At 30.1% G+C, this 11,420-nt stretch overlaps 1 protein-coding gene across 1 annotated transcript; it reads right to left on the bottom strand.

Moving 5' to 3' along the window:
• Positions 1–4,940: 4,940 nt before the first annotated feature.
• Positions 4,941–9,331, bottom strand: LOC137820037 (DCL-like protein). The gene is made up of 3 exons (XM_090294995.1): positions 8,789–9,331; positions 7,115–7,229; positions 4,941–5,384 (listed from the first exon to the last, which is right to left on the bottom strand). Exons 1-3 carry the CDS (start codon positions 9,151–9,153, stop codon positions 5,208–5,210), a joined length of 657 nt encoding a protein of 218 aa, XP_090151121.1. The 5' UTR covers positions 9,154–9,331; the 3' UTR covers positions 4,941–5,207.
• Between the last annotated feature and the right edge of the window lie 2,089 nt (positions 9,332–11,420).

Here is an 11,420-nt window from a genome sequence, read left to right as displayed (position 1 = left end):
ATGTGCAAAAGTATGTTCTAGATTCTTTTGAGAGCAGGAAGATATTTTTCATGACTGGTTCAAAAGAATTTGTTCATTATTTTTATAATCATAATAAAAATTTATACAATAAAATTAAGTTTTTAGAAAATTATTGGATTTATACCTTTTAAAATTGTGTTAGAATCGTGCTAGAATTTTCAAAAATTCAACAAATATATTTTTGAATTGAATACTTCACCGATAAATATCATATAAGTGTCGACACCGATACATGTGTTCGACACGGATACGTTATTTAAAAGAAGTGTCCGAGGCTCGTAAGTTTTGAGAAAGAAGAGTCTTGAGGTTATTGAATGCATTTTTTTGTAGCAAAGGGAGACACAGGATCTGATCTGAGAAAAAAAGAAAAAAAAAAGATATTATTGTGTTGCTTGAAGAGTATATTATGCAGGAAGTCTGGAAAGGTCGAAAGTTGTTAGAACAGCTCATCAGTTTTTGAAGCAATGGAGTAAAAGACAGTGACATGAAGGGTACAGGTGTTGCAAAGAGAAGAGAGAAAGGGAAATTTAGTTGATTCTCAATTCTCCATTACCTTGTAATATTATGTTGGGACCAACAAAATGGGAACACAAACACGTGTCCAACCAACACTCTTTGCTACCTCAACCCATGAGTGCACGCCACATGCACAACCAACAAAACAAAGAATCTCAAATACTCAAATCTGTTACTTTTTATACCATTCTCCTCTCACTCCTTTTTTATATTTTCATCATTTAAAAACACACTTCTCACACTTTACAAGCTATTATTAACAAATTTAATATCTTTATTTATTTTATATAAAGTGGTTATTAAAATAGTGGTGAATAATTTGATCTTCACCATTTCTCTTAAATGTCAACATATGCACGTCATGAGTTGAGTAAGTCACATTCTGTATTTAATTGCATAGATGCTGAGTGGGTGTTCAAACTTGGGAACCAATCACAAGTGGACACTCAAGTCTTGCAGATTATAAAATCTGTTGCATAGTTTATCTCAAACACCAAAACACATTAAAAAAAGTAAACACTAAGTCAAGGATGCCAAAAGTGCTAAGCACATGAATGTTGAGATTATGAGATCATTTCTTACAAAAACATCATGGGTTTAATGTTTATTAGGTCCAAGTTACTATCTCAAAAAAGTCTTTTTAATAAACTTTATTGTAATTTTAATTCAATCAATATAAGGTGACACACTTTATTTAAAAAAATGTATGAAAAATATAAAATAAAAATCAATTTAAAAAAAAAAAATTAGTTGTTTTAGTAACTAAATTAGAGACTATTTTAGAAATTAAAAAAATTAATTTCTAAATTAGTTTCTATTATTGTTAAATAATTTTTAAATTATTATCTAATTAGCAACCAAAGTTTTAACTACCAATTATTTAATTTTTAAATGCGAGATTATTTGAATAAGTTTATAAAACATCTTACATTTAATTTCTTATATATCACAGTTATTTAAGAATTTTTTTCCAACTAATTGTATTCTTAAATATTAACCTACTTTAATTAACGAAATATTTGTGGTATTTTTTTAAAGTAAAATAAGATTTAAGACTTCACTCAAATTCAAAAGTTTAAATTATTTTTAAACATTATCAATCAATAATGTAATATTTGTTATCAACCAAACAATTTTATGAATAGAAACCTAACATATGAAGAGACATTGTAAACATTTTACCATTAACTCTCTCTTAAATACTGTAATAAACTCTAACGTAACATTTATAAACTATCTGAAAAGAATTGTAGATAAAACTCCTCCATATGAAATATGAAAATGCTTGAAATATATGAATTTGAATAGTTATTTTTTTAAAGTTATGAAATTCTAACTAAAATACTTTTGTATGAATATTTTTAGAAATATAAAAGGAAACCATATGTTATATGTTTTTTATAACTAGTTTTTAATTATGAGTTATTTATCATTTTTTTTTATAATTACGTCAAGATTTAATTTTAATTAATTATTCATAAATTAAAAAATTGAAAATAATAATAATAATTTTTAAATATGTGTGTTTTTTATAGTTATAATTCTATTAAGTTATATATTATTTTTGTAGTGTCCCAAAATTATTAATCAATATTCGTCCTTGTAAGTATCATTATACAACATTGTTATACCAAGTTGAATATAGACTAAGAGAAGAAAAAACACAAATAAGTTAATCAGTTGTGTTTGATTAGTAGATATGTCCACGTTTAATATTTGATAATTCTTAGAATGAATAAAAAAAATAAAAAAAGTGGATACCAACAAATTTTTAAAAAATATATATACATTTTGCTAAAGATTTTGAAGTTAAAAGAAAAGTGACAAATAAAAGTAAAAAATAATAATTTCAATTTTTTAAAATTTTCTTTCAGTTCAAATTTTAAAGTTGGTACTTTCTATTAATGGTTCCAGACACTCAGTTCATTTAAGAAACATATATTGTATAAACAATTTGTAAATGTTGCCATAAGTCTTCAATGAAACTTATGATTCGTTTTGGAATTAAAACATGATAACAGTAGTTATCGTAATGTTTTGTTTGAATATAAGGTGGAATATAAATGATAAAAATAGGAGGGAGGTTTAGTAAGAATATTTGTTGTTTGGATTGTGAAAAATAGAAAAAAGGGAAGAAAATATTTTCTTCATAGTTATTTAGTTTGATGAAAGGATGAAACAAAAATAAGTTGGATAAATTTTTGGGATTGTATTGTGGAGTGGAGCTGAAGTCAAAATTAAAAAAAATTGGTTCTTTAATTGGTAATAAATTTTATAAATTTGTAGTAAAAGTATCATGAAAAATTGATGAGGATAATAAGGTGGTGGAGGCTTCACGGATACTGAAAGTGAAGTTAGGTAAGTGGACCACTGTGATTCCTATAAGTCAACAAGTGAATGAACTTGTGAAATAAATAGATTAGGAAAATTGGTGGTTTGTGAGTTGGCAAGTAAGAAAAGAAAACAAAAAGTTAAATTGTTATTTTGAATTTTTTTAATAATTATTTACTACTTGAAATCATAAACAAGAAAACTATAAATGATTTCATGTTAAATAGGTTGACATATTAATATTATGTAAAATATAAATAACATGTGGTCTCATCCCATCTTTTACAATGATACTTTGAAGAAATTATTGATAGTGATTTTTTCACATAAGTTCGTGTAATGTGAATAGTGATATAAATATCATCAAATAAACCTATATGCTTTCTCGAAACATAAGCAAATATTTTGTTTTAAATGATATTAAATAAACACTTAATTATATTTTAAATACTTTATGAATTTAAGTATACTTTAAGTTCTTACTAAAAAATCATTCTATGTTCAAAATATTTTTTTAAAAATTTATTCTATTAAGTATTTAAAAAAAATTGTTTTCATTTAAATTAACGAGATATCATGATTGTTACTTCGATCTAAACAATATATCATTGTTACTTCAATCTATCTATATGAAACTCATAAATCAACTCATACTTTGTCTCTCAATCTCAATCTTTCAACTTGCAAGTCAACTTGTTTGTTAAAAGAAAATTTTCAGATAATTGACTGCTTCTTTATCTACCTCCTTACATTCTTGTGCCACCCCATACCAAATGTAAAAATACTTTTTATCCTTTTTGTGTCACCCCATACATAATATGGAAGATGTTTTTGAATTCAGAAATGTTTTTTTTACATTTATGAAATCCGAAAATCCTTTAATCTAAGATAAACCTATGAATTATGTAATCCAGAAGCTAATTACATGTTTGAAAAAACTACATTATCAACTTAGAAAAGACTTTCGGATTATGTAATTCGAAAGCTAATTGCCATCTAAAAAAATGGCTTTTAGATTACATAATTCGGAAGCTAATCTCATGTATAGAAAAGACTTTCAGATTATGTAATCTGAAAGCTAATCACAAAAGGTTTCTAAATTACATAATCTAGAAGCTCATTACAAAAGACTTCCAAATTATATAATTCAAAATATTAAAAAATGATATTTTTAGAATAAAAAACTTATAGAGATGACACAATAAAGTATGAAGGTACATGAAAAAACAGTCAAATCATTATATAAGTTAAAAAAGAATGGATAAGTTAATCGAGTATTAAGAAAAAGTTAAAAAAGATTGGGAAAGAATGGATGAGTTAATCATCTAATTGACGAATTAGAGAAGGAAAGACAAAAGTAATAATCCCATAAAAAAATCATGACAGAATACTAAGACAGCTAAAAAATATTTTAAACATCAATAAAATAACTTCCTGAAAATCTCAATTAAAAATATCGAATTTATAAAATATTTAAAATTTAATTAAATATTAAATAAATTAAACAAGTTAATCTACAAACTCATAATCAAATCTATGCAAAAATCTATGCAAACCCGCATTTAAATGATGGGGGTAAAATTGAACTCCAAGAGCTCTAATTGAGTCAGTCCATAAACCTAATCAATAAACATAGACATTAGTCCAGTATACTCATATCTTCAAGTCATGGTACACTTCCGCACGAAAAAAAATGTGACCCAACTTTCCCAATCCCATAATTTCTTTGTTCTAACACCTTCTATTCATTTTGAAATCAACATTATAAAATATATTTTTACATTTCAAAAATTCTATTCCAAAATAAATAAAAAGTGCAAAAATATATATGTAAGCTGAAAAGTAATGAACACTGGACCAAATAAGTAAACTACAATTCCCATTCCATTCCTAATTTCACTTCTAAACAAATAATAGAAGATTTATTTTTACCTTTTTTCTCTTTCTCTAAGAATTTATTCTTTATTTTCCTCTAAGCAAACAGGTTGTAAACGGTATAAAATAAACTTCAATTCTACAAAATTGAAAAAATATTTGAGCTGAAAGGTATACTATCATCAAGGTCTACTATATACATAATCTACATTCCCATATTTTTATATCACTACGAATATTGTCAATAATAAAACAGGAATGAAGTCCCTCATTGATGGCAATCTTTTGTATTGAGTCGCTAAATGCCAACCACTCTTCTCATCTCCAAAAATATTTGGACTCATTTTTCTGAGACCTTTAAAATAACATACCAGCAATAAGAGATCACAAAAATCAAAAGGATTTAAAAAAAAGAAGCGAACTCTAATATAAAATGGTCCAACCAGCAGAATACAGTGTTAACTTCACAAATTACGACTCTTCTTCCTGAAATGTCTGAGAATGAAAGTGTCTGCATATAATGGATAGTTCTTTCTGATCAAGCCCTTTATACATTTCCAATATGAAAAATCAACCACCTGTCCATCTTGTCGAACTATGAACAAACACCTAGAGCGCTCAAAATCAGGATGATATCCAATCTGTCATTTTTAAAGAGAAAAATAAACTTTCAGCAACATGAAAGATCACAAACCAAGTGTTATAGTTACCCCAAGAAAAACAGATTGGATGTAATTCAATTCGAGAGACTATGAATGCAATGAATACATATTTTATTGATTTTTATAACTGTTTTTTCAAAAGCTAATATTGGAAAGTGATGGAAGACAGTTAGAGAGCATAGGCCAGTCAAAGCACTATGCACAGGGACAAATATAATGCTTTCATTTTACATGCTTTTCATCACCTAAGACAGGAATAACATTATTACACGTGATGGTAACACCAAGGCCATAGGACCTATTTTGGCTAGCCAGGGAGGGCTTTATATAATGTAAAACCAGTTGAAATCCAACAAATTATATGAATCGGATTTTAAAACTGGTTTGGTTTTGGTCGAACCAGTTTTAAACTAATTTTGAACTGGTTTTGATCCCAATTGAGTTTTTAACGAAAATTAGTTTTCAAACTGGTTTTAAAGTAGTTTTAAAATTTGTCTAGGATCTGCTTTGGCTAAAATATTAGCCATAACCAGTTTTAAAAGCCAACTGTTAGTTAAAATCAACTTTGAAAACCAGTTAACTGAATTATTTTCTAAAAAGTAAAATTTTTTGTTTAAAATCCTATTTACAATATTTGGAATTTTTTAAAATATGATTTAAATTCAGGTTTATTTCGGTAGAATTAATTTTTTACACGCCTCAGATGGCTAGAAGCAAAAGACTTTACAGGGCTAAAAATTTCTAAATGCATTTATTACGTGGATTCATAACTACCATGGAATGAGAAAAAGATTGAACAAAGCAGCCAAATTTGGAGCACTAAATTTATTGGTCTAATGGAAAGGGGGAAATCAATACAACTTTAGTATGAAAATCCTGAAAGAACTTATCTGTACCAGAGGCTGAGAGACAGAAGAGATACTTAAGTTCAGTTATTAACAAATCAGGTGGTGTAAAAACTATCCAATTAGGAAAATAGATTACCAATATTAAGGATGAAGTCCTCTAATCGCAAGGGATCATTTTTTTGCCAAATGAAATGTAGAGTGGATCACCAACGATGAACAAATCAGTGGCATAAATTTTCATAAAACAAAATCAATCAGATAGCACTCCATGAATTAACAAAAGCAAATTACTTCGTTTCCCCATCAATAACTATCAACTTGCACTATTGCACTCTGCATTTCATCCGAGACAGATCCTACTATTAGTGGGGCCCCACTCTTGGAATTTAAGCTTAGGACCAAACTCAATTCCAAATCCAACTTATCAGTTGAAAATTATCCAAAACTTATAATCACAACTTAAGATACATCACTAGATGACATGGGACTAAACACACCGTCTCACATCCAACACAATGAAGGTGATGGACGCTACAAATGCAATGAAAGCATCCCACCTTCTCCCATCAACCAAGGCAGACTAGGGGTAACCACAATTAAGCTGGCTTTCCAACACCCACCATAAACCAGAGCCATTTTAATTATTTTAATGGATGAAGATGAAGGGTGAAATATTTGCAGTAGGTCACAAATGATGTAATGACCATATATCTAATCTAGGAGACTGCTAAACTAAACATACAAAATTTATCACCATTGGACCCAACTGAAAGAAAAGTAATATTGAGAAGGCCTTTTGTCAACAAAAAATAGTGCAAATATTGTGTGTTGAGAGAAGAAGAGTGGATGTGAGAGAGATACCGTGATATAATCAACTCCACAACCGATCTTTTTCTCAGATTCTGGATGAAAGGGAAGCAGCTTCTCGATAATGGTTTTCTCATGCTCTTCACTTAGTCTATCTCCACTTTCATATCTATGAAAGAATTTGCAACAAGGTATTATCAGAATTCCAACAGAAATGAAACCAGGACATGTATGTCCAAATCTGAGGCAAGAATTTGTAACAAGCTATCATCAGAATTTCCAAGATAAATGAAAACAAAGCATGTATGCATATCCATCAGTGTTTTAAATCGCAAATAGCAGCGCATAGCAACTGGCCTCAAAAACTCTATAGAGGAGGGATAACAAATAGTGGGATAGCCACAACTCTGAAAATTGTTGTATAGTTTATATAATGTAAACTATGTACATAAATTATCAAAAATTATAGAAATTACTCAAAATTCGTGCATTTATAAAAAAACAAAAACAATAAAAAGTTGTATGTATCTAAACATACAAGTAACTACCAACAAAAGTCAAATACAAGTTTCCTAGATAAGTTTCATTGATCATCATCTTCTATATCCAAGTCTTCTTCTTTATCATTTTCACTGCTATTACAGCTATAGATTTCGTTTTGGAAATTGAAATCCCCTGAAAGGCCAAATGTGGTTTGGAACTTTGGGTAAAAAAGATTCCCACTTGCCTGGCACTTTTCATATAGCCAAGGTTCTGTGTTTGAAACCCAGACAATATTGAAAATGGCAGAGCGCTAAAAAAACAATCTCAAAATTTAGGCCTGAGACACAAGACAATATCCGTCAGTTACCAACAAAGAGGGCATTTCCAGCACCCATATAAAAGTACCCGCTCCTTGATTTTCTTGTTTGTAGCTATATTGTTATGCACAGAACCCTAGATGCATGCAGTGATGGGATTCGTCAGTTCAAACACCCAGTATCATCAATTGTGGATAGCAGAAAATGGTGGAAAGTCAATAATCTGTTATATCCTGTGGTGGATACCATTGTGTGCAAATAGTGAAAGTCACATAATAGGTTAAATATACTATATATAAATATATATGTGTGTGTGTATGAAAAATTAAGATGTACGTAAATAAAAATTGGCATAATATTAACTTAAAAGTTCAATAGCCCAGAGATAACAACAGGATGCATGCCACAACCATGACACCCTAGCAGCCACAGTAGCAGACGGAGTACAATTGCGAATCCAGGGAGACTCACAAAGCAATATCACAACAATAGTAGCTATTTAAGAACTCTGAACACCCAGATTTAAATACAAGAGGTGACAAGGAATTAAGTTGGAGAATGAAATTGAAGACTCCCATGATACATGAATCTCCCAACTTCCTTAAACACCCTGCCTATATCTTGTTTATGCATTTTTGCAGCTCTTTCTGAACGTATAGTTCTGAATTCATATCACAGGAATCAATATGAAACTTCAGAGCAGGTCTTGAGAGTGCTCGCTGGTAATTGAACTGTTTATCGTGATGAGTCGAGGTTAAGACAATCAAATGGTAGAGTTAGACTGTTAGTATATGATCTGCATTGGATTTGAGTTAGACTGACCTACATATTGGTAGTTTCATTTGCAATTGCATAATAGAGTAATTCAATGTAAATATAGGTGTAAAGCAAAGTAAAGCAGGGAATTGGTTAGATGAGAGAAACATACTGTCCAGAATGAAGAATCATCCTGACGAAGCCAACGAGAGGAACTGTATCCTCCAAAATCTGGTCCTCCCAGTCAATCCATTTGTCGTCGTCGTCGTCTTCCTCGGAGGCGTGGCTTCCGTGTTCCTCCAAAATCCCCCTTCTGTGAGACACGAGGGGCTTGCTGCGCAAACTATCGCCGTCGGAGGAAGCGGCTTTGAGGGGGGAGAGAGGAGGAAGGTGAGGAGAGACGTGGAAACGGAAAGGCAAGATGAGAAGAGAGGGAGAGGAAGAGGAAGAGGAAGAGTAGGGGTTTGTGAGGGAAAGAAGATGCGGTGCCGTTTTGGGCAGTAAAGAAGGCAAAGCCATGGTTGAAGTCAAATTCATCACTCACTTCACCCAACCAACTATCCAACTAACATCGTATTCTATTATTCATCACTCACTCACTCTCTCTCGCTCTGCGGGGAACTCAAGTTTAGGATAAAGAAGCAGTCTCTCCTCTACCCATTTCCTTCGCTCAAAGGGGTTATCACTATCTCGCTTATCGTTTAAATCTAATATTTCATACTTTTTTATCTTTCCAACAAATACTAAAACCAAAATTAAGAACTCTGGATTACATGCAATAAATTACTGCAAATTACATCAAAAATATTTAGTCTAAAATGATATATGAATACAAAAAAAAAGCAATTAATTTTATATTTATTAAATATATTTGAATTTTAGCAAACATAAATAGGTAATTTAAATACATTTTAATTAGTTGTTTTCTAAAATGAGTATTTTTAATCATAGTATCTTTCAATTAATACTTGGATAAATTATTTTATTATGGACAAAAAATTATCTAAAGGGAACCGGTTTTTATTCTATTCTCCAATGTAATATACTCTTCCAACTAGGTAAAATGTTTTGCATTTTAATTTTCTTTAAAATGAAAACATGTGAAAAACATGAAAACAATAAAAGGTGTTGAATTGTGTCGTCACAACTTTTGTAAATTTTCACAAATATTCTTTGATACTTCGTAGTCAAAAGATAGATTTAGTATTTTATCAGACGAACAAATAAGAATTTTCACTAACTTGATTTGAAAAGTTTTGTCTTATTTAATTAACATGAATAACATATAAAGTAAGATATTAAAGTAAGAATAATTACTCAATATTTTTATACTAATTTTGTCTAATAGCACAAACTATGTATAATTCTTGACCAACCAGTTAAGTTTCATTAAGTACACTACCGTTGCGAAGTACAAATAAGTATTATTTCATCAAGCCACTCCTGACTCAACTCAAGTATTATTTCCACAAGTCATTTTTAGCTCAATCTAAGTATTCTTTCCACAAGTCATGTGTGGCTTAACTCAAGTATTATTTTCACAAGTCACTTGTGACTTAGTAACAAAATATTATTTGTCAAAGAGTCACTTTTGGCTAATACAAGGATTTTATCTATGAAGTGGTAAACATATCACTAACTTTACTGACTTATAGCTAGCCCACCCCATCCCTCTTGTGGTCCACTGGGCTTGACCTACTTTGTCATCCTTATTCTCATCTTCAGACAACATCTTTTATAATTGGTAGTACTTATATTTCCAGGTAGAACCAAACTATGTAAAAATGCACACCGTTCTAAACAAATAGATAGGCAAAGGTTGAAATGCGCTTATGTCAAAATAGTTGATGAGCAATGCAACCTTAGCTCGAATTCCGAGAGACATTGATACTGACTTGTCTTGAGCGCATATCATATTGACGACAAATGATGAAGACATTCTTCGCAATACAAATTCAAGCTATGGCAATATACTTTATGTTTATATTACCTTTAAGATTTTTTTGCACTTATCCTCTTATGTTCATCATCACCTCCTAATCAAACGAAGTGGAAAGTCTGTTGAGTGCTCTTATCACTTGTCAAATGAAGCACTTACACTTACATGATATTTGTCAAACACAACTACATACTGATTTGTGTTTTGTTGGTTTAAGCACTTAGTCAAAATCATAGGGTTATTGCAATTTTGCTCTAGGAAAATATTATCTTTCCTCTTGGTCACTTACTATCACATTGTCCATGCATTGCTTATAATTAGGAGGAAAATAAGTTATTCATTATAAACATAAAGCACACTAGTAGCGTGTGTTGTGTGATTCTACTATATTTTTTACACTTCATTGGATAAACATGGTAGGTGTGTGGTGACAATGTTGATTTTTACTAATTATTTGTGTATGAAACATAATGTTGATCATTAATGAATTATTTTGGTAATTTGTAATATTTCCAATGTCTAAACAAGTGAAAAAAAAATTAGTTGTATTGGGTTTACCACTTACACAGGGAAGTATGAATGCCTCAAACTTATGCCACAATAACATCCTCTTAAGGTCCTACTCAATCTCTACCATTTGAAGTTCAATCACAATCGAAGCTAGAGGTTCCTACACAACTACAACCAACTGAATCATGTCAATGATTTAAGAGAAAACCTACAAATGTTTCTTCAAATATTTGAATTCATTATAATAGGATAGATGATAACACAATTTGTAAAATATGATAGGGCATATAAGCTAGTAGTAACTAGGAATTGGAAAATGATGTGAGAGTGACCTAATGCCATGAATTTGAAACTT

This window comes from Phaseolus vulgaris, chromosome 9, assembly GCF_051622355.1.
Source record: "Phaseolus vulgaris cultivar YP4 chromosome 9, ASM5162235v1, whole genome shotgun sequence".
Lineage (NCBI taxonomy): Eukaryota > Viridiplantae > Streptophyta > Magnoliopsida > Fabales > Fabaceae > Phaseolus > Phaseolus vulgaris.
This window is presented reverse-complemented; position numbering and strand designations above follow the sequence as displayed.